The sequence below is a fragment of the Pipra filicauda genome, unplaced genomic scaffold (assembly GCF_003945595.2).
Source record: "Pipra filicauda isolate LSUMZ 115617 unplaced genomic scaffold, ASM394559v2 scaffold16_size7369187_pilon, whole genome shotgun sequence".
In the NCBI taxonomy this organism is placed as follows: domain Eukaryota; kingdom Metazoa; phylum Chordata; class Aves; order Passeriformes; family Pipridae; genus Pipra; species Pipra filicauda.
The window spans coordinates 4,099,086-4,124,019 of NW_024104207.1; the positions used below are offsets into that span (position 1 = coordinate 4,099,086).

At 39.3% G+C, this 24,934-nt stretch overlaps 1 protein-coding gene across 1 annotated transcript in view; it reads right to left on the reverse strand.

The window, feature by feature from the left end:
• Positions 1-5,226: 5,226 nt before the first annotated feature.
• Positions 5,227-24,934, reverse strand: part of EGLN1 (egl-9 family hypoxia inducible factor 1) — a 35,359-nt gene continuing 15,651 nt past the window's right edge. Inside the window, exons 2-5 of the mRNA XM_027721354.2 lie at positions 13,938-14,057; positions 11,627-11,763; positions 10,236-10,303; positions 5,227-7,961 (exon numbers count right to left, since the gene is read on the reverse strand). Coding sequence (XP_027577155.1) covers positions 7,897-7,961; positions 10,236-10,303; positions 11,627-11,763; positions 13,938-14,057 — 390 coding nt within the window. The 3' untranslated portion in view covers positions 5,227-7,896. The remainder of the gene's footprint in view (positions 7,962-10,235; positions 10,304-11,626; positions 11,764-13,937; positions 14,058-24,934) is intronic.

A 24,934-nucleotide genomic window follows, 5' to 3' on the forward strand; every position in this document is an offset into this window, starting at 1 on the left:
TATCGTTCGCATCATTTCATCTGCTTTTATTCTGTAGTAAGTCTTCGACATTTCCTAAACTGCATAACAAAGAATGTTTGAAGGGGCAAACCCCAACAAGCCAAGTATCTGACTCCACCACTGCTTAATTTAGAAGCAGTGTTTATTTTTCTGTAACTGATGTCAACCTTTGGATCATAATTTCTGTGTTCGCTGCAAGTACCTTCTCTTCAGAGATCTGTCACTAGCCCTGGGTTTCTGCCTAAAAACCCTAGGAGCACTTTAGGACAAAGTGAAATCACAGCTGAAGGAAATTAAGATCCACCTGCTTGCCCTTGCGCTGGCACAGCCCAGGAGTGCTAACACCATCTCTAACCCTTTGTTGACTTCCAGCCACGCATTTCTTCCTCTCCCTGTAAGGTTTGGCATGGGCAGCTCTCATCACTGCCACCACCCAGACCATGGGGATGAGGGATAAATTCCCCATCCCATGCATCTGAGACTGGGGGACTTCAGGCAGGAGCCAAGCACATGCCCCAACACAAGGACAGGTACAAGGAACCTCTGCCCTGCCAAGACTAATTGCTGAATCCTTGCCAAGTCACACAAGGGAGGGAGGATTATCAGCCCTGCAGACAGCATGAATTAAAACTCAGACTTAATTAACTTGAATGTACCTAGAAGAGATTAGAATGCAGGAAAATCATCCTATGAGAGGAAATAGCTACCAGACAACATTTCCCACACAATTTGGCAGTTAAGACAACACCCAACTGCTAACATCTGGGCTAACACTTGGGTCATGAAATGCAGTTATGCTGAAGCAGACACGTCCCAAGTGGTAGGCAATACTGTGACCCTAGAGCTGTTTGCAAGGCATTATGGACACAAGCATCCACCAAAGGAATGGAGACCTCAGTTTGGAGGAAAATACTGAAAATTTGTTGCCTTAATGCTGCCTTCCTCTTAACCCCTGTACAGAACCTAGAAATGTTATCTTCCCTGAGACTTCTGCAGTGGCATGTTCCCACCCCAAACCAATGCTTTGCATCCTCAGCTGTGCAGGCACTGAACTGTGCAGAGGGCCACAGTCAGTCCGTGCATGCTGTGCAGCAGGTAATGAGGGAAACACTGCCTTAACTTCTTCAGGAACAGGAGACGGATTGGAGGTCTCTGTTGTTGGGCAGCCATTCTCACTCGGCTATGAGTTGTTATAGGATGGTTTGATCCCAGGCCTGAGTGCATTTTTACATGTGGCTGTTGATTTGTGTTGAAGTGACACCATCTTCTGGAGATTGACAAGTGCACGTCCTGTCTGTGAATCCTGCACCAGTTTTCAGTCTCCTTCTCTCTACCTTTTTTCAACAGAAAGACTATCCAAGCCTGGTGCGAAGCTGCTCCTGGGTGGTTGTTGCATGGTTAAGATATGCTGAACTGAGTGCCAGGTGAAGGGTATGTCCCATGAACTGCTACAGTTCAGCTGTGTCCTGTATAACCCTGCTACCTCTGCCAAAAGAGGAGGAGCACCGTCAGCAATTCAAGGTTAGTTGGCCTCCCAGGGATGGTCAGCAGCTTGGCACACTGAGCTTTTGTCAGGCAGCACCAACTCGGCCCGAGGCTATGCTGCTGGCCATGACTTGGTAGTCACTCCTTTTGAGGCATTTTGTGCAAATCTCAGCCAAGACCTTGGACAGCCCCTGACCACCTGGAAAGGCAGCCACCAGGCTGTGGCCAGCCGATTTTGCACATAAAAAACCCCCAAACGTTTTCCTCAGCCAAGTATGTTATGGTTTAATCCAGCCCCTACCCAAGGGGCAGAGCAGAAGAGCCTGCAGCTCGACTGACAGCAGGTGGAACAATGCTCGGGGAGCCATGGAAGGATGCAAAAGTATGGGGTTAGCAAGGGGCCAGAAGCCCCCGCGCACATGTGGGAACAGAAATGACAAGGGGAGGTCAGAAGAAGAGCGGTTGCTCTCCAGACACTCTTGCATGAGGAAACTTGAGCGAATTTTCAAACCTACTGCAAGCAAGCACTGGAGGTGTAAGCACCTGCTTCCCACTTGCCCTGCTCCTCCATCCTTTCACCGGTGGCTGTTTAGTCTTAGATAAAGCTGAACATCTAAACCGGAGCTTATACCATCGCAACGAACAGCAACAAAAAGCCTCCCAACCAAAATACACCACCTTTGATTGCTACAGGTTAAAATAACTTCTATTTGTGCCGCACAATGTCCTCCACCTGCAAAGGGCCACATGTCTCTCTGTCACCTCTGGGACCTGCAGAACGTGTTCCTCTGCTCTGAGGCGTGGCCTGGTCCTGGCCAAGACACCGAGGGGCTGCACTCACTCTCCCTTCCAGCCGGCCCCGCAAGCAGGAGCCCGAAGCATTTCTGCATCTCACAGCCCGGCCACAGGTGGCCCCCTGCGGCCCCTCTCCTCTCCTGGGTTTGTATAAGCCCCGGGTTTACCGTAAAGTACCTGCCCTCCCTGCTCATGTCATTGCATGACGTTGCATGGTTGTGAAGTTGCAGGAACTCTCAGCTACACAGTCATTTCCTACTGTGCTATTTTAAATAAAGGGGTTAAAAAAAAAATCATCGAAAAGAAAAAATCAAAGCTAAAATGTTCTCACAGTGCAGGTGGGAAAAAATAATCAAAGTAGTTTAGAAATTGCTACCTACACCCATTGAAGAGTTCTTCTACATATAACAAATATTTAGGACCAAAGAGAGTTAGCTTACAGTTTCTACTTGTTCATTAAAATATGACTATGCAGAACACGTGCCCAGCACCACATTACTTACTATTATGTTGTGGCTGGGGAAGCGGAAGTTAAGGGAAAATAAATATGCCTAATGTGACAGCTCAAACCTCGCTCTTAGCTATCGGGAACACCATCAACTGGACTCTAATCTCAGAAAACAGATTATTATTACCCATGGCCCTTTGGCAAACATTACTAGTGTCCACAATCATATTTTCCCTGAAGAAATATATTCTCCTTGATGTCCAAAGATGTTGCCAAGTGCTCAAAGTAAAACAGTTCTGAAGTATCTTTCAGTTCCGGTAACCCATGGTACAGCACCCACCAACAGCTAAGACTGCACTTTCCAGGTCTAGGGGTGGTTGTGTTTAGTTTGTTGCTGGGGGTTTTTGACACGTTTCCGCTATCTTACTGCATGAAAAAACTTCTCAGGAATGCAACGGCAATTAATCAAGCTCCAAAATCTGTTTTCTTCTGTTCTTTAGGTCTGCCACCATGTCTTCTGCATAATGCAATATTTATTAATAAATTTATAAAGCTTGCTTACATAAAACAATGTAAGCAAGACACATTTACAACAGAAGTGACAGTGATACTTTTGATAATTTTTTTGCTTGGCTTTGCAGTTGACCCTTGCTTTCTTTAGGAGGTAAAATACATCTCACAACCCAACAGAATATTCGTGTATTAGGCTTTTTATCTGTGAGTAGGAGTCAAATCTCTACATTTTATTTTGGATTCGTATTTTAGTTAAAAGCAAAAATAAAACTGAACCACATCAGCCCTTGAAACAAACCCAGGAGAGGAACTGGTTCCACCCTGGCAAACCACACTGACACGTACAGGCCCACGAGGAGTACTGGATCCACATGGTGAATATTCACAGATGAAATTTTACTTCCCGTCTCCAACAGCATTTGAAAGAAATACTAGTTTTCAGTGTAGACACTGCCCTGAAGCAGTGTGCCTTGTACAACTTGCCTGTGTGTGACGCTGGCAAGTGTTAACTCATCTGTGTGTTTTACATCCCTCTCCACTCTGATGTGAGATATGCCCTGCAAAATTTTAGCCATGTGAAGAGGCTGGTACTGGGCTTGTAGGCTGAATGAGCCGGTCACCTCTGCCAGCATTTATCACCACATTATATACAATGTAGTTACAGTAAATTCTCCACAAGAACCCATAAACTATTGTCAACGAAAGCTTAATCCCAAACTGCACATTTAATAAAGAAAAAAGTCCCCAAAATCCAGCAACTTACTACTGGAATACAGACAAGGAAACCAGTTCCTTGTTCTAGTTATGAACATCTCATCTTTTGCAACACACATCCATGAAGAGGAAGGACAGATGATACATCAACAACTGTCTTTCCCGAGGCAAACACATTATGTATTCTTTCTCCTCACACTTCACGTCTCTACCAAAGCGGACACCTATAGCATATTTTCACTTTTCATGTCCCATATTCCTCATTGGACCTTGAAACCTGCTTCTGCCAGATGCTATCCACCCCTAACACACAAGGTCAAGCAACTCTGATGCAGTAGACATTCCAGAGCGAACACAGCTCCTGAACAAACAGGCTTAAATAAATGCATTTGCAGTAATTACTTACATTCAAGCTTTACTTTAAAAATGAAAAAAAACCCAAACAACCTGATGATTGGAGACCCAGAGATTCATACCTCTACTCCCATTCTCCCCAAGCAGATGACATCCAAATCCATGTAAGAGCCACGAATTTCTTCAAAGTCCTTGCTGCTCAGTACTCATAAATTTCCACTAGGTATTTGCAAGTGCATGCAGCTATGTGCATGCCTGCAGGCAAGGTTCACATGCTAGACTCCTGGAGTTTTGAGACTTTGAGTTTGCTATTGTCACTTGGCATTCTCATCTCTTTTTCAAAGCATTTGGCATGCACAGAAATGGTCCTTTTCAGTCTGATTGTATCAATCAGTATGTCAGAGATGTGATCTTTCCAGTTCTGACCTTCTGTCATCTTTGAAGGGCACAAATTCATTGGAAGCCATGTAAAACTGAGGAGCTCCCATTAAACCTTACAAACCCTGTTTTAAGAGGACTTTGATTTTCCACCTCACATATCTGTCAAAAGTGGTGGAAAAACAAGAGCTGACTCTAAGTCCATCATCACTCTTCATAAAGCCCACACATGGTCCTGTTTTTGAGGGAGGAAATCATCAGGAAAATGATCACCACACCCAGGTAACTGTAGGCAGTCTAGAGAAAAAAACCCCCAGATCCTTCTCCAGAGCAGAAATAGCTCTGATTTTAAAAACCCCCACAAACCTACAACAACAGAAGAACTAAAACAAACAAAAAAATCCCAACCAAAACACCCACAAAAAACCAAAAAGCCCCCCCCAAAATATTTCACATACCCCCTTTATCAGGGGGCATTTATAAATTTGTTGCTACAGGGTAGTTTTAAAAGTTACAAAGATTACAAATAATCACATAGCTTTCAAGAACCTTTATACATCATCTTTTTTTAATTAGATTAGCTTTACAAGCAACTTGAGAGCTCTTTCATAATGAACACTGCTTTTGAAATTACACAACTTTATAGGCAACCTGTAAATGAATCCTGAATTTCTTTGCCTGCTATAGATAAAGGTCTCGTATTTCACAGCCAGCTAACATCATGAATAAAAATAGCATTATGAAGCTTTATTTTTAACCAGGACTAGACACATACAGATCATAAGACAGTTTAAAAAATAGTTGTAAAACAAGGACCTGCTTGGTGATGCTCAAGACTGAATATTCAACCGACATGAAATGAACAGTTTCTGAAGGACATGGAAGAAATGGCTGACCTGATTTGTTGACCCTGTTGTAATGACTTACATGGAGTGAAAAATTAAGCACTTTTTAAACCTGTCCGGCAAGCACAAACCTACAGTGTGATTAGAATTTGATACGCTGTTTAACTGCAGCAGTTTGAATTACAGAGGGACTGAAATGAGTTTAAAGGCTTATGTTTACATTTCTAAAACAAAAACAAAAAAACCTCTGTTAAAGTAGTACTAAAGAAGATGAAGTAGAAGAGGCGAGTTTTTTGCTTGTTTTATTAGTAACCTAAATGCACTGCAGACCAGACAGTAATGAAGATTTGCACTCCTTGGCCAGGTTGGCAGAGGCACTTACAGTAAAGTATCCTGTCTGTTTTTCTGGGAAGAAAAGAGGAAAGACGAAGAGAACTGTACAGGGCAAGAACTTACTAAAAAAAGGAAAAGCGAAATCAAAACAAAACTGGGATTCCTGTTGGTTCTCCTAAATGATATACCAATACTGAATTTTTTCCCCCTTCTGTCAGTTTGTTACTAAACAATTAGCTTTTTCATGTTTTACATGAACAATAGTAATGTTTTTAATAAAAAATTACTGAGCTTTCCATAGAAAAGGTTTCTAATTGAATACAAACTATACAGATGCTAAAACTGTCACAAGTTGTAATATATACAGAAATATTTCTGTACACTCACATTGTTTTGGCTAAGTAAGGAAATAAGGAACAGATAGAAAACTGCAGTGGGTAAGCTGATCAACCCCGAAACTCCTGTAAATATGAATGCTGTTTTTGATAGGTTTGCTTTTGTTTTCTCAAGCTTTTAAAGCTCAGAAAAAATAAAGGAAAGAAGAAGAAAAAAAAAATCAGTGTCCAAAATATCAATTTCTTAAAAATAAGAATATCGAAGTTTCTGCACATCTCACTTTTACTCTGTGATGCCCCCTCTCCTTGATAAAATGAAAACAACGTAATAGAAAGTAAGTGTTTTCTTACTAAATATTTACCTCAGTATTTGTCAAAGGGCCGTGCCTTTTTGGGGAAATCCTTCAGCACATTGAAAACTTAAAGATGTATTGCACAAGGAGCCTACAGAGTGATGCACTTCAGCTTCAGTGTGCTGACCATTTCCTTGATACTATATAATAGATCAAGGTGTCAACTTACAGACTGCACGGGACACAAATATTTGAAAAGGAAATTAAAAAAAGGGAATTTGAGATATTCTATTAACTTATATACAAAGGAAAGAGGGGTGGCAAGTATTTTTTAGAAAAGGGAGAAAGCTCAAAAATTTCTGTCAAGTAAGTGAGGAGGTTCTGGGTACCTCTAATAGCCTAGGAAAGCCCTTGTATATACTTGTAACTTGATGGTATTTACCAGGTCCCCAAAGCCAATGACAGCAACCGATAGTGTCAAGTTCACTTAGTGCCAGTCACTTAAAAAATAAAAAAAAACCCACAAAAAAAACCCCTAACAAAAAAAAAAAAAAAAAAAAAAAAAAAAAAAAAAAAACAACCAAAACAAAGAAGAAACAGAAACTTCCCCTCTGTGGATTCAACATACAAAACCACAAACTGAATGTTACTAATAGCGAGATACTGATTTGCTTCTGTTAATAAGGTTCAAGAGAACATAGTCAAAAAAACAATACAGCAGCAATCTTTAAAAGTTAAGATTAGTGTGAGATATGATATAAAACAATCAGGTTTTTAGCTGGTAATTAAAGTGCTCTTTTTCTGACTTAAGGTGTAAAGAAAATTAAAGTGATTATCAGTTACTGGCAACCCTTACATTAAATTAGGTCTTTCATGGCAGAGGAGAACAGTATGAACAGTTTTACAAAAATAGATCCATGTTATTTTGGAGAATACTGTAATTTTTTCCTTTTTTTTCAGTTTTTCTTTTTTTTTTTTTTTAAGACTCAATTTTGATAAACTGTACCTGGTCATACAAAAATTACCCAAAATTCAAACTTTTACCATATAAAAAAAGGGAGAGATGAAATGGATTCAGCTGGATGACAGGTCTGGCAAAATATAAGAATGGACAAATTCTATGTAGGGCACTTATTTATGTCCAGATGCATATGCTGTTTCTTACTGATTGCTTATCTTCTTCACATAAGCAGTCACAGGCCTGGAGTCACAATCACATAGTACAATGCTTCAGCAGTCAAAGAACCTTCTATTTGATGCAACATTGAAACACTGTTTGCTTCCTTATTAAGATGTTGGTTTGTTGTTGATTTTCCTTTATCTTGTTATTCACATTCAAAAGTTAATAGATAGCATCAAGATTTATCAGGGAGAATAGCACAGGGAGTTGCTAAATCAAAGGCTTATAAAACGTCTTTCCCAACTGAGTCAGAAGGTTTATTAAGTTCAACCCTCACACCTTTTTCACCTGCAGAAATATGAAAAGGAAATCAGTATTATTTTTCAGCATTTATCAAAGTACAGTTTTTACAATTGCTACATTCACTGTCCAGATTAGTTTTAAGAGAGTACTTCGAAGACGGTTTAGTACAAATGATCTAGCAAGATAGGTATCTTTGTATACATGCTCTGTATCCTGTGCTGTGTTTAGTTAACGAGCCATGGTTACTCTTCCTCTCTGCAAGGCAGCACATATTTGGCTGCTCACACAGAGAAGTAGATACTTCACATCATATGTGCAGTTCTGAAGCTCATCATCTCAGACCTTATAAAGGTAAGCTTTAAGAACGGACAATTAAGAATCTGAGGATACTGCCCATTATTCTGTATCAGAACATCCAGAGCTTCTCGGTATTTACCTCGGTAAAAAAATCTCCGAGGGATTTTTAAAATGCAACATTCCATTTGACCACCAACCAATGCGCATCTCTTTTGTCCTTTTTCTAAAAATTGACCTATTCAGGTCACCACAAATAAAGTTTGACTATCAAAACATTAACAGACACAATATCCCATACGCAAGAAAAAACCACATGTTCTGCATGGCTTTAGTTCTGACACTAATCCAAAAATGAAGTTTTCTATTTTACGACATTTTATTCTATAATTTTATACATTATTGTCAGTAGAAAATAAAAAGCATCTTGCACAATTCTTGCCACAGATATACAGCAAAGAACACAATTTTAATTGCAAATGACAACTGAAAACACAACATTATGGTAATATAAACCAGTTACAGGGCAAACCCATACTGAAGGAGGATGAGGAATTTCTTCACAGAAGGGGTGATTAAAAAATAGAATGGGTTGCCCAGGAAATGGATGGGGTCACGATCCTTGGAGGTGTTTGAGAAAAGACTGGATGTGGCACTAAGTGCCACGTTCCAGTTGACCTGCTGGTGTTCAGTCAAAGGTTGGATTCAACGATTTCAGAGGTCTTTTCTAACTTAATTGATTCTGTGGTTCTGTGAAATTTAAACCACCCAGCCTTCCTTCCTTAAGTGCCAACAGTTTAGGGGGACTTGGAGAGGGATTGGGGCAGAGGAGGGAGCACCTTTCCATCAGGCGCAAGCCCACCCAAACCACTTCCCTGCACTCTCTCTGAAAGGGCAGCAGCTGAAGCTGTGCAGAGGCAACAGCAGAGCTCTGACCCAGTAAAGCCAGCTCCAGAAGCTGCACCGTCACACACTTGTGACATGAAGGCCAGCTCAGAGATAGAAAGGTTTCTTGAGGAGAGAGGAAGGCATTATCTGTCACTCCTGACTGCCTAGGAAGTCACTGTGCCTTGCCAGGCATGTGCCACGGAGCAATGGGACATCCTACCTGGCTGGAGCTGAGGGGCTCCCTTCACAAGCCAGGCAGGAGCTGCACAGCTCTTACCACTCCCAAAATACACAGTCACCAGCTGCACCAAGTGGGACTGAACTGAACTGCAGCTTTCAGAGCTGCTACACAGCTCTTAGGAGGCTACTTAGGAGCTTCAGACACCTAACAGCACTGCATGGAAATATCATTTGGAAATGATTGGCACATGTCTTCAACATCATTGGCATCAGAGCTCTTGACAAAACTCCATGTATGTGTGCACTTGTGGTACACAAAACACATTTTCATTTATTTTTAAACTACTGTAACGAACACAAAATTGTGATGGCAATTACAAGCATGGCAGAAGTTCTAGGCCATTTCTCCTTGTAATGCTAATTTGAACAGGAAAATTAAATCAACTTCCTCTTGAGGGAGAAGCCAGAAAAGGAAAACAGATGCTAGATACGTGAAATTGGAAATGGAGGAAGTAACTCCATTCTTTGATTCCAGATTTTAATTTTAGGCTTTTGTTTCTCCAATATAAAATTTTAGTCATGTGAAGTTGTATTCACTTGTTGAATCACTACAGTCAATCAAAACTATTTTCGAGGCTCTCAGTTCTGCAGTATTCTCCACACCTATTAGGCAGACAAGACTAGGGGGAAGCTGTGTCCCCCATGTAAAAATACTGAGCAGCCTCAGGTCTCAGAGAAAGTGTGAGCAGGACAGGCACTGACCCGGATTTCTTCCCCAATCTCTGCCTAGGAGTTCAATCCTCGGGTCACCCTTCCCTGTAAAACCCGATTCTTGAGTTATGCCGATTTCTCCCTCTGTTTGTGCATGGGGTGAGGCAAGGAGATGAGGCTAGACTACTTAGCTATTCTATCACCAAGAAAAAACAAACAATAGAGAAGATATTAACAAGAGATTACCTGTTAGATATTTTACTTTAGCTCGTGCTCTTTCATCTGCATCAAAATACCACACTGTTATTGCGTACCTAGGGAAATCAAAGGAAAAAGAACAGTGAAGCACTTGGCATGAAACACAATCTAAATGAGATGATACTTCTGCAGTCTGATAAAATACAGTTTTCAGAAAGCAAGTGGTTGTTCTGGTTTTTTTTTCCTGTTAGTAGATATTGTCTGAACAGTCATTGAAGGGGTGACACTGGTGCTTTAAGTTTACACTTCTTTTTCCTAATGAGTTTGCTATTACAGTTCTTGCCCAGTACACGTAATGAAGTCTCTGACTATACCACCTTGTCCTGTGATCTCATCTTTTTACTAGGTCAAGTCCATCACTGAGTTACAATGCAAAAACCTGTTTTTTTGGACATTTGGCACAAGGAACAATTAACTATCACAGGTCCTCTGTTCTTCCACTGTTTGTAGGGGATTTAAATACAAAATGCCAGCTACTGAGAAAAGACTTTAAGGAGCTTTAGTAAATGGCATTTCACCCTCTAACTCTGCTGGGAGCACAAAGGGGGAGGGGAGAGCAGTACAGCTTCTTGAAAGGCTGCAAGAGGATGCACCGAAGGCAGTTTCAAGTTACTTCTCCCAAAGGTACTTCTGTTATCTCACAGCTCCAGTCCTCTGGCCATCCAAATGCGTCAGAACATGGGCAACAAGAAGCTTGGATCAACGAGTCCAATGCTACGTATTAATGCTATCTGGAAGTGTTACTCATCACATGTGGGCAGTGAATGAGGGTACCTTTAGCATCATCCACTGCCCTGCAGTGAGGGACAAAGGAGATATGCAGTTTCCCCTATGCCTCAGACTGGGAGCAACTCCTCTAATACTCAAAAGATTTATGTATCCATGGTTGTTTCTGCCCCATAACTCTCTCCCAATTCCCAAACTAGCATATGGCAGCTTAATTTGAAATTACTGTTTTCTGACAGGTCCCTCCCAACAAGAGGGGACATAAAGCTGAAGTACCTAGTCAATCTTCCAGTAACACAGGAAGGTCCTAAGGACAAAGGAAAGGGAGAAGAGTGTAAAGCCACTACAGGAAATAATGAAGACAACATCCTTTAGCTGAGATCTGCTCCTGGCTCTGCGTGCTCCCACCCAGTTCGGCCAAGCACACATAGCAACTTCTAGTGTTTCCAGTCCTCCCACCCCTCTCCAAAATCATAGATAAGGCATCACTACAAACTCAGCAGCACAGTGGAAGCCTAATCATCCACCCAGAGGAAAAAAAACAAAACACCTTTTTGTCAGGTCATAATTCACAGTGTCACTCATTTCTCATTAGGATTTGCTCATTTCTTGACAAAACAGGCATCATGCAGTAGAGAGTCCATTAGTCCTACCTTGTAGCAAAGGCTGGCTGTACTTCATGAGGGTTGCGGCGATCAGACCAGAAGAATAGCAGTCTATCGAATTTGGGTTCAATATCAGCGAATTGGGCTTTACCTTCTGGAAATATCCGAAGGATGCCTCCACTTACCTACAAATTAAGTATTTAAAAGCAATGCTTGAGAACAATGTCTCATTGTATTTAAAAGTACCAAGTATCACATTTGAAGATATTTAAGACACTTGGAATTGAAACAAAAGTCTTTATCAGGTGCTACAGAAATTATGAATCTATGACTTTTCTGTCAATGCATTTAATAAAATGTTCTACACATTCTTCACTGAGTAATTTCAGAATACTTGCAAATATTAAACCTCCATTCACGTTTAAGTAAAAGCTGTGGGCTTTTATTGGGGGTTTTTTAGCCTCATTACCTACTTGCAAAAGAATGGATAAGACTGACTGATATTACACAGGTAACATCAGTCTCTATATAGAATATATACCTATCAGTCTATATATTAGACATACACGGTCTATAGATATATATCTCTATATTGAGGTAAAAGTATCGCAGTATAGATGAGCGAAACATTGTATTTCACATCTAAGTTTCACTCTTCTCCATTAAAGGCATTATTTCATTTAACAGCAGCACAAATTTATGTAATGTTTCTATAATTAAAATGAGCAAGGAGTAGGAAACTTCGAACTAAAACCTGAATCTGTATTACTGATGGTCAATTTAAATCTCTTCCAGGTTTTGAAAACAGTTGGGCCTACCTACGTATGTCTAGAAAACAGCACAAGTAGGTGGGGTTAAATACGTAAGTCATGCTAACATCTTCCTACTTATGGTATTGATGTTGTTAAATCTAACTATAGATGGCCACCGTAGGCCTTCATGTCATAAGAGTCATAACAGTGCAAGTACCAACAAGGCAAATTGATATAAATGGCTGTTTTTTAATTGTGTTCTAAATCAGCAAACAAATGACAATTTAGATATATTTGTTCTCCTAAAAAAAAGTTTGAGCTTCTTCTTCAATAAACAATATACTTGGTAGTATATTAAGTTGTAATTTAAAATAGATTTTGCAGGAAATGAAATACCTTTCTTCATAAATAAAATATCCAGATAGTAGATTTTTCACAGTTATTGTAGAAATGCAATTTGCTTGATGACTACATTCTGGTATGTATTAAATTTTTTTCCAGGAGAGAAACTATAAATCAACCAGAAATGCCCCAAAGCTGCATTTTAAGATGCTCAGTACAACCAGTGCACTTATATGCAAAGATACTATCACGGCAAAAAAAGGCTGGTAATTTATTTTCTAATTGAAGGATCCAATTGGACATGAAAAGAGCATGTCAGAAACAGAAAGCTTCAAGTGCATCCATTTGACTCAACTCTCTGATCTACCAGTTCATGCAAGTATGTTATGAGGGGGAAAAAAAAGAAAAATAAAAACTCTCAGCTGCAGCCTGTGTTATCCATATCTGCTGCACGCAATTCACAGAAACTGACTGCTTTTAGTGCTCTTCCACATGATAATTCCTACCTCTGATAGAAGTATCAGTAGTTTTATCCCTTTTTTTTCCCTACACACAATGAAAATAAACTTCTCCATAGTTAATGGCACAGTTAAAGCTGTCTTTGCATTACTCTTTCATGCTCTGAATACAGCCACTTAGCTACACCCATTTTTCAAATCTACCTAGCCCACTGAATCTCTAGGAAAATCCTTATTAAAAATTTACTTCATCATACTCCTTTGTAGTAAACTCTTAAAGCACTTGAACTGTGCTATAAGTCTGTTCTGCTCCTTGTATCTACAAAAATACAAAGACTCGTGCTGCTTTGAACTACACTGATGTAGCAATGACGGTAACACTTGCCTTATTTGAAAATGCTCTCAGGCTAAAGCATCGCTCTATTTATAAGCATACTCCATTAAGCAATCTAACAGTAAACTCGCAATTCAACAGGATTGTAAGGACAAATAAACCCAAGGCAATTTCATATATTCTTTATTCAGTCTTTGTGTATAGGAGAGGCATTTACTACTTTCCTTCAATCTTACTGTCAAAAAGGTCCTGCTGGCATAATTCAAAACCTTGAAAATAAACACTTCATCTCTATCTGCTCTCACTAACAACAGAGTCGGAGGGGGCAAAGGACACCTACAGCTAACATAAAGTAAGAACACAACTAAGGCACAGAAATAAGGACATGAAAAAATATGCCTGTAGCAAAGGTGCATCAGCAAGTATATCTAAAACAAACAAAAAAAATTGTTTAGAAGGAAATTATTGCATACCTTGGCATCCCAGTCCTTATTAAGATAATATATACATGTAACACATCTTCCATCTCCATTTGGATTATCGACATGGCGCACGTATCCTGTTCCGTTGCCTGGATAACAAGCCACCATAGCCTGGAGTCAAAGAAACAAATACGATAATTAATTTTATCCGTGTGCATGTGAAAAGTCTATTTTATCTATAATAATTCTTAAGTAATTAATACATAAGCAACAGAAAAATTAAACTAGAAATACTGGGCAAAGAATTTTTTTTAGTTGTGTTTTCTTTCTAGTTATAACCTGGTTTTGAACACAGATGTCAACAACAAAGGAATGAAAGACACTGAGAGGAACACTTAATTAAGGCATGGAATTAAGGTGGGGCTACTCCCAAATTGTGACTAATCCTTCAGATTTCCCTCCCTTCAGTGAAATAGAAGAGACAAAAATGTTTCGTATATAATTAAGTAGCATGTGCTTCTCCTTGTGATACGTTTTCCAGACTCAGGTTCAGAGACTTGAGTTCAGAGCTACCTTTATGTACTTTTTTCCCCCTGTGTTTCCAATTCAAAGAACTTCTCCCAAAAAATGCTATCAAACTTTATTTTTAGGAGACTTTAAGACAAGACCAATAGCCCATCTTACTCGATCACTCCAAGTGCATTCTTGGGTTTGTGTTTTGTCCTGTACTTAGGAGGTCTTTGAACCTTTGTTGAAACAAGCCTACATGTACAAGAAAAACATCCTTTTTAGTCAAGAAGTGAGAAATTGAAAACAGACACTGAACAGCAATCTGCAATAACCTTCTGACATCAAACGATTCCCAGTACAGTAGTGTATTAAACTTCCCATGCTGCACTTAGCTCAGCTGACTTGAAAGACCTCTTCAAGATGGTTTCTGAGTCTTCAGACATGCGGTTGTGCATGTGAAACAAACTGGCCCTGGCTAACAGACAGCCTGATTAGCTTGATTAGCTATCAGAGCACATCGCTGGTTCCTTGTACAGCACATCACTCCACCTTTATGCATTTGCTGGAAACAGCAGTTACTTCAGGTTTTGGAAAGAGATCAGAACAAAGTTTTCCAGATCAAGACACCCACTGCCATCACAGTGCTCAGATGTCTGCAGTGACAATATCCTATCTGCAAGAAATTGTAACATGAATTAAAAAAAAAAAACCTACAAAAAAACCCCAAACAAAACAAAACAAGTGTGTTTCTACTAACACTGCTAACCTCAATGACTGTCTGCTGTCTGAAAAAACTAAAAACTTCTAAAAACAAACATTCCTGTCTAGATTTAGCCTGGTTAACTTAGAATTCTAAGTTAGACCCCTGGATTGCAAACTGTTTCATCGCTCATGCAAAACATAAAAAATATTTTCCCAATAAAGTGTTAACTATGAAAATGTAACCAGTATATTGAAGTAATTCAAATCAACTGTTTTAGTGCATTTTTTGCTTTATACTAATAATTTTAACTTTCTCTCTCCCCTTTTAAAATCTCATAAATAAAGCTTTCCACAATTTGCATTACACGCAAGTGCTGAGAAATATATTCAGAGCAGGTAGCTCAGTAAACTGTGTTTTAAGCAGGCTAAAAAATAGCTTAAAGTACTTGCAGTTCAATCAGTAAAATATTTGTATATCACATGTAAGCAGAATGGATTTTACTATCTGAGGCTTAGATAGCAGCAACCATTTTAAAATCTTTATTTCCATATATACTCTACTAATGGCAGCAGCAGGTTTTGGTAGCTCTGTCTAGGCAGAAATCAGAACAGTATTTGCCAAGCTGTAACACCGTGGTTACAAAGATGCCTAGAAATTAAGCCCAACTTCCTTCACATCAGTTGGAAGTGACTACACTGTATGAAAAGTAGTCAAAACTACAAAATTCAAATATACTTCTTATTTTGCAACTAGGCACTTCAGCGTCTCCATCTTTTTACTACAATCATAATGCAGACACCATTACAGGCCTCGCATTATGAAAACCTATTACACACATCAAGAATGTGATCTAATATTTGGCAAAGTCATGACTTAGTAGTTTTGCTGCAGGATGATAAACCTGCAAAAATCAAAACAGTGAGTTAGAAATACCAAATAATGTAATAAATGTTCTGTATTACAAATAATGTAATAAATGTTTTTCCTTTCTTATGAAGAAAAAAAAGGAACAAAACAAAAGCAAAGCTGGGCTGGAAGAAGAAGATATTTGGTTTCCACTGAAAGCAAAAGCTTTTGAAAGAAGTCCCATGTACCACAAAAAAATCCAACTAAGCTCTCACAGAGCACGAACAGTGCTGAAAGCAGAGCCAGGTCCAACCCTGTAACAGTATTCCTACTAACAGGAAAGTTTTAATTTAAGCGGTTTTGCTGAGATATATCGTGCAAATGAAACCCTGACATTAACTGTTCCTCAATATCTATGTGAAACAGCAATTAAAACTTATTCCGAACGAGGAGAACTTTGAAACCAAGTAGCTAGAGCAATGTCAATTCTCACTGAAATCACAAGGATTTAGACTGGGATATGAAAAGGTCTTCAGGCATGCAAAAGACCTACATACATGTCACTGAGCTAAAAACCCTACTATTAAAATTTTAGGACAGTTCTCAGGTCTCTCTGGCCAATACAGGTCAAAGGCAGTTGGTTGCAGTCTGCTCCTCAAAAAGATAATTTTGCAGGTAGAGAAGCATAGATTTGCATCCTACTGCTATAGTTTCCTTTACGAGGTCCTGAAACAGGTACTTGTTCTCTTTGCTGAAGGGAAGGCAATAAAAGAATATTTAACATCAACACTGCTGAAGAAAAAGAGGACCAGCAGGACTTTTTTCTGGGTAAACATCAATTGTCACCAACTTCACATAAAGAGCAGCTGTATTCAATGTCAGAAGTATTTCATACAATTGAGTCTAAAATACTTTCATTGTTTAAAAAGAGCTCGTTTTTAACTTTAGAGTCTGAAATTTCTGCTATCATCAACTGCAAGAGACGAGAAACAGTTTTGTTGCGATAACTTATCTAATATGTATTTGTTATAACAGTAGGAATGACTCAGCCTTCAGCAGCAAATTGGAAAGCAAACAAATTCGGGACTGGGTGGGTGTAGCATAATATACATTGCTTTTGCCAGTCAGTGTGACAATTCCCTCTCCCCAATTAACCTATGATAAGAAAAGGTACAAAATGTAACAATTTATCAGTCATGGGAAATATATTGCTTTGTGCAACAATATAAAGCAACTTCATGTCAAACTGTCATGTACTGCAAGATTACCCATATGGAAAGGACAAAGAAATGATCCACGTAAATTACAAAGCCACATACTTTTGTGGTTGCTTTAACATTTTACAGTACAAATAAGCAGGCAGATATATGTCAAATAGAGACAAAAAATTTGTGTCTGTGGTTGCTTTTTTTTTCTATGGCCATCAATAGAGCCACACATTTGAGACCACAAAGTCCAAGTCCTTAACATTTTAGGCTATGAAGAATAAAGTTGCTAGCTCTCTGAAACAGAGAGTTACCTGTCTCATCTGTTCCCCCATAAAAGTAATCAATGAATTCAACTCAAGGTATTACTTGCATTTTCTTAATAGAAAATGAGATCTCCCCTTTTGTGCTTCTTAGGCATTACAATTTTTAAGCATCAAACTTAATTTCTGCAAACAATATATTTAAGCCATATGCTGGATTTGTTCACCCACAGGATTCCTCTGCAAACACTGTAAACATTAACCTTCTTTAACCCCACAGCATTTTGTTTTAGGCTGAGCACTCATGTCGAGCACATGAGTGCTGTCCTAAGATACCCTCTGGAATTCATGAGTAATCAAGAAAGCATGAAAGTGATATCTGCCCAACCTGTGTCTATCAAATCCAAAGTAATCACATGCTAAAGAAGCTCCTGATTCACATACAGAGATGTTCTGCTTGCAAATGTTTTAACCCTGGAAAATTAGGCCATCAGCCCAAACTGAGCTACACTGTTAACAGAAGAAGTAATGGAAACCACATTTTTTGCTAAGCATCAGCATCCATAGTGTGCCAGCCATTACTCTAACAATTAAATGCACAAAGGTAACATCAGACGGAACAAACCATAGTTCGTACCGTTTTGTTCACTATGTAAAGATGCATCAGCTAAGACACTCGACCTGAGAGGCACAGCACATCACTGCAGCTGAAAAAATTATTTCATTTGGGACTAGCCTCAACCTCCTTTCACAGAGAAGTATGACAGTCTCACTCATCTATAAAGAAGAAAGACTTGCAGGTAAACAAATTAAAGTTTTCTCCTCTATCCTCTCCATTTCTCTCCCAGCTGGATACATGCAAGTTTAGGTATCATTCCTTAAAAAACAAGAATGCAATAATAGCAACTTCTTAGGAAAGAGAGGAAAATACTAGCAACATGAGAATGTAAAATTCCTAAGGGGAAAAAAACCACCAAACATATAATGGAGATGACGTGTTCTGACGTAATTATTTATTAATGTAAAATAACTTCATTGTTCAGCTCAGATTACAGAAAGCTGCATCAGTCAAGGAGATGACACTTTGACACTTTTGCTGCTTTGCTGAAGGAACTGCAAATCTCAGTGAGCAAAACAAGATGTCTAAATGCAAGACCAATGACTTCCTACCAAAATTTATCAGATGTGCTCACAAAGACTTCACTGGAAATCCCTGGCATGTGTCATCTGACAGATCATTCAAAGAAAGAAAAAAACCACACACACCACTGGAATGAAGAAACAAAGAAAAACAATACAAAAAAATCTGACTCATCCCTGTTCTGTCCATCTGTGGTGTATTTCTAGTTCAAAAATTTATTCATCTGTGACAAACAACAGTCCTGAAGAAATAAATTTCACTTTAAGCACATATCAGGCTATGATTTTTCACAAGTTGAAAAAAGTAACAGTCAAATTGAAGGAACAAAAGACTGTTTTAGTACCGCCTTGTGTGAGAAGCATCAACATTAGTGACTTAAAACATGCTAACGTGGTACAACTTGGCTTGGATTCATAACTCCTCTGTAAATTCTTCACAAGCACAGATAGAAACTTGCAACAGAAAGAAAATATCAGTAGGGAGAAAGTCCTGTCAGCCTCACCCAAACCAGAAGAATCCAAAAGAGGTAAAATAAACTCTTTGGGACACAGCTAATCCAAATATTTCCATACTAACTTTCATCTGGGTAAAACCTCACAATAATATCCTCCATGATTTAGTAAGCAAGGCTAGAAAACCAAGTTTTCATGCAAGTCAACACTGTGAAACTAGAAAAGCTGGAGAGAAACATCAACCCCTGCAAAGATTTCTCATTAAAAATTCATGCTTTGGAGTTATCACCTTCTGGAGAACCTGCAAGAGGAAAGCAAACTACTACTTAGAAGTTTAAAAATCAAACACGGCATTAGCTCACACATCCCCAAGAGAAGACAGGGATCTCTGAGTTAGAAACTAACATAAAGAAGAGACTGACATGTTGCAGCAGCTTTGCATCATTATTTTTAAGCCCTGTCTCCTAACACTAAGTTACCACTACAGTCATTCAACTTGCCCATTAGCAAAGGAGTTACGAGCCATTATTTTCTGTTGCATTTTTCTCTGCAGATCTGGTAAATACCTAACTGGAGATCAAAAGAAAAAAAACCCAAACAAAATACAAACCACAAACCAGCAAAAAAACAATAAACCCTGACTACACCACACACCAGCTATTTGAGTCATCTTCTGGCAAGCCCAGAGTAAGCTGCTCTTCTAGGGAAAAACAACTGAAGGCAAGGATGACAAACACAGGTCACCCTCTCCTGTGGCTGCTACAGTTTTAACAGAAAGCTGGAAAGCTTGGCAAAGGGAAGGCAACCTGAACTGAGAACAGAGATGAAAAATGAACTCAGATAGGAGAGAGGAAAGATTTGAGAGTTGACATAGCTGCTTATACTATTAATAGAATCAGCACACAGCTATGTACATGGATTACATCTTCCATGACCTTCTAGGGAGTTCAGAAACTAATGGTAACCTGACCTACCTCTCTCCTTCCCAGGCGCTTCAATGCAATGGCCAATACAAGATTTCTACTTGCTTTGAATAGAAATACATTTCATAAGCATTCAAAATCAAGTAACATACCAGACCACCGGAAGTTTGGCACAACATATTAATACTTTTACTGCATTGCTTATTTTTAACTTGGCAATCAGATGCTGCTTTCTCAGATCAAAGTTCAGAAAAAGTTTTGCCAACATAGCAGCAGCAGGCTCTTCAATTTCTCTTCAAGTCACTGCTTTATTCCTGTCTTCTATTTTACATGACATTACCCTGCCCACAACATTCACTTAAAACATCCTAGTAGACCGACACAAGCCAGAAGGCATCAGCTTTCATGTTGGTTCAGTGGCCACATTCAACCCAGCTCTCCAGGGCCAGAAGATCCACAAGAAGTTTGGATCCAAACACCTTTAGTGCAACCATGGCGCCACTCAGCAAACCAGCTCAGGTATTCTTCACTGTAGCAACATGAAGTTTACTACTCCCCATTTACCATTCAATTCTAATTGCGCTCAACAGTGGGATCACACAAAGTTGACTTCCAAATATCACTCCTTTAATCCATGCATGAACATGGGCTCCAAGAAATGCTCTTGAGCTCTTGAATTGCTGAAGAAATGTGCATACAAGTCTAGATGATTCATCACTTCTTACATTTGGCACAGAAAAAACCCCAAACCAGATCTGCAGTTGCTTAAATCTGATATTCAGGAAATGACTGTGCCCATGAGATGTGCTTACACTTTGCTGAGTACATCTAAAAAATAAAAAATAGGATAGAGAAGCTCTCATGAAGCCATCAAGCAAAAAGCATGGGGGGAGACGGTACAGATTCTCAAGAGGGCGACAGAAGGCAGGCACATTCCCTGCATGGAAGCTTTGACTGAGCCTTGAGGAGAGCAGGGCAATCGAAGAAACACATCTCCAAAGGCGAACTGAAACCAGTACAGACAGACATAACAGGAAGATCTAAAACTCACTTCCTAACTCTCAGCTGAGGTCCTGCAGCCCTCACCGCTACTAAACTGAGATAGAAATGTTTAAACATTAACATGGTTTTCTGCTCTCCTGTACCTGAGCTTGTGAAGTTACAAGTCTCAAATCTCCAAAGGCAAAGAGATGGCTGAGTCAGCTCACAAACTGCACGGGGGGAAAGTATAGACTGTATTTTTTGTAAAAGTTAACACACTGGCTTTTTCCAGGCTGCTAGCCAAGTCAGATGGGACATGCATATTCTCAAAATTGTGCCAGTTTAATCAAAAGGTGCTGTTTTAAAACTGAATCAGTGAAAGCACCCCTCTAGACCTTCAATCTTATGAAGGCCTTGTTTCCATTAATTTAATCAAACTGCTTATCAGGAAAATAAATTAGGAAAATAAAATGGGGTTCATATCTAAGAAAGTACACAGAGAGCTTGCACCAGCTTAAATAGAGTACTAAAAAAAAAAAAGAGTAAAGTTTATCTAACATATCTCTGAATATAGACAATGTCTTTGAGCCTAAGTCACCTGCATTCCCTTAAAAAAAAAAAAAAGAAGAAAAAAGAATTAATAAGAGCACATCCAAGATATGTCAGTGCTTCAAAGCACTAAGAGCTCCCCTAAGGTTCAACATAACACATTCTGATAGTTTTGATATCAAAGTCTACTGCAAACTTTAAAAGATCAACAACATAAAACAAAATAATCCAAAAGAATCCCTCAGATATACTTAACTGACGCTTCCCAAAGAAGGCAGATGAAAAGCACTGTCAGCAGGGGCAGAAAGTTCTCTCTTAAAAGCCCAGGAGCAAACACACCACTTTGCAGCTAGGAAAGGTTTAAAGCATACTTTGATTTGTGTCAGACTAAATCTGTCTACATTATGATTAAATAAGTTGACCAATACATTTCAGATTCAAACAACTGTTGAATAACGTTAAATATGTTCGCAGAATTGGCAGGCCTCCATGGCTAACTCCCCATTCCCTCCAAGAGAAGCAGACTCATGACTCACTGTTTTGGCGCTGTACAAAAATTTGAGAGAAGTCAGTCAACACAAATTTTAAGAGTCTGGTTTTAATTTAACATCATAAATGCTTTGAAATGCATAATACCATTTACAAAATAAGTACTTTGAAACTTTTTTCTCCAACGTGGGGCAGAACTTTCTGCTCTCACATGAAACTACTCAACTTACTACTTTCATCACTGACCATTCAGAAAGGGCACAGAGAAGCAAAATCTTTAAGAACTAAAAATAATATTAAAGCAAATTACAACTGCACTAAAATAGTAAGAAGTTAAGTCTCATTCAGCTGCATCACTTAAAATATATTCTGACAGCAGTTTGTGCACATCAGATTTCCAGAGCCAACCACATGACATCACCAGGCACACTAATACATAACACATGAAGAAGCATGGTTACCTATCTTAACATTTTTACACAGGATCAGTAAATTTCTTCACCCATGTGAGATCTACTGGATAAGTGAACTTTCAAAAATGACTGGACTCAATATCTTAAGAGGTCTTTTTCAACCTTAATGATGCTGTGATAAAAATGAAGCATGCACACCAGCCCAAACTTCAAGGCTGGAGACTTTATACTTAATACCAGGAGAGGCTGGGGAGGAAGAAATACTAAGAATTAAGGAGGACAAGAGGTGGTTATTTTTTGGGTTTTTTTTCAAACAAAACCTCACTGTGAAAGTGAATGGCTGAGAAATTCACCATTTAAGGAATATCACTCATCATCCCTATCATTCTCCCCCCAAAACTATACATACTGAGAAGCCTGGAACTTCCTTCCTATAGAAGACACGAATCTGTACATGATCATTTTGCTAAATACTAGGAGGGAGACTAATTTCTTACTTAAAACTGCAATTTTTTTTCTGCTCTAAGGAGCAATATAACAATGTAACTGAAATTTAGCTTGCAGGAAAGGTATCTTTATATAAATTTGAATATTGTGCAACTGCATGGTAAGAGAATTGCATGTTTAGTACTGTGGTTAGCCAGATACTTCAAAATACTCGTGTACTCTAAGTTCCTGAAGTTTACTGCAAATGTTCATTACATGAACATTTACCAAAGTGTTCAAGTCAAGGCCTCAGGTACCACCTCTGTATTTTAACCACAGAAGGATTTACTGTCATAACCAGTATGCTAAGGAAAATTATTTTTAAAACAGTTTTTAAGGATATTTTCAAGGGGACGTATATGATTCAGCATGGCCACGGAATTCCAAACTTCACACTATACACTATGGCATTCACTTCTACTATTACAGTCCAGACAATTCTTTGAAATTATTTATAAATTACAAAAAACCCAAATAACTATGCACTGAAATGCTAATAGACATTTATTTAGAGACACTGATTTAATTTATATTAACACTGCACAGAAGTATGACTAAGGTCTAAAGCCAAATAGCTACAAACAGCCTGTAATAAGCTTTCAAGCCACCTACAATTTAAATGCAAAAAATGCTGACTCTGCCCATACTACTTTTTATGGGCTTTCACACATAAACTGTCTCCATCCAAGCCTTTCTTTACAATCCTACCATAGCTCTGTAATAAGGCCTCTGTCCCAGCTGGTATAAACAACACTTAGGGTTTTTTTCGTTTGACCAGATCACCCAGTATATCCAGTTCAAATGCAAGCAGGCATTATACAAATCTACTGGTATTCCAGCTGTCTCAGGTTCCCACCAGTGCTTGGCCAAAGCCTTGAGAACAGCTGAGGCCACACAGAGCTACAGGCTGATTGCAAACGCCAGGAGCAGGACTGGTGACGTTGGCATGCTAGTCGGAAAACTGGCTCCCAAACCCATGCCTTCAACTGTATGTGCCAGCAGAGGCAGCCATGTCATTTCAGGTTAAGGAGGCATTCTGCTGAAACAGGGAGGCTGACTCCGTGGAACTCCCGGAGGAGGGCAGCTCAGGAATGCAACGTATTTGCCCTAGAAGTATGCGACCATGTGAGCACAAGAAAGATCTGAATGTACCCAACACCGAGTCCAGGCAGCAAAATACACTCGAGGAAACTGCCTGTGCTCGCCTAGCCAATACAAAAGCTCCGCTGTCTTCTTAACACCAATTCAGCTGACCCTACAGCAAGCGTACACTCATGGCAACAACAAGATCATTCCTAGGTTAGGATCTCCTGCAGAGCTCCCTGGTGCTGCTTCAACAGGATTTCTCCCAGTCTCCCCATTATCACAACCATTTATGCCCCAAGAGATCAGCACGATAGAAAAGACACATCACTCTCATGGCCGTGGGAAAAATAAAACATGCTACATTACCAACTATAAAGTGGTTAAAATGGACTCATCTGCTTGGTTCCACGTTAGGAAACTGCTATGAAAACAACCAATCCAATCAAAAAAGTTACCTATTTTCCTCTTTGTCACTATTTCAATAACAAAAATAGTATTCTATATATTCATCAAAAAATTCACCCTTCCTAAAAGGCAAGTAGGTTTCTCCACAGATTGGCCCTTTCCTGTGAATATCAACTAAGTTAATGCTAACTGACAAGGCTCCTGTCAATCAACATCGTTATGACTGTCTATATAACTCAACAAGAACTGTGGTTAGACTTCAGATGCCAACCTCAAATCCCAAAATTTCCCACTCTAAAAATCAGAAGGTGGCAGAACCAAACTCCATGCAGTGATGATGTAAGCAGAAAAGCCTGACAGGAACAAGAAAGCCTTTCTGAAACAACTTGTCACTGAGATTTGACTTCCCTCTTCCAAGGCATCCAGAAGAGCACAGAACCAGGACCTCTCTCCCCAAATGCTCACAAAGAAAGTTAGAAATCTGAACACCAGCTGTGTTAGCATGCAGCCAGCACTTACATACTTTTAAACCTTCTTAAAAGCACTGCATTTAATATAAAAGGGAAGCACACTGTTCCAAACCCCACCTAGAAATA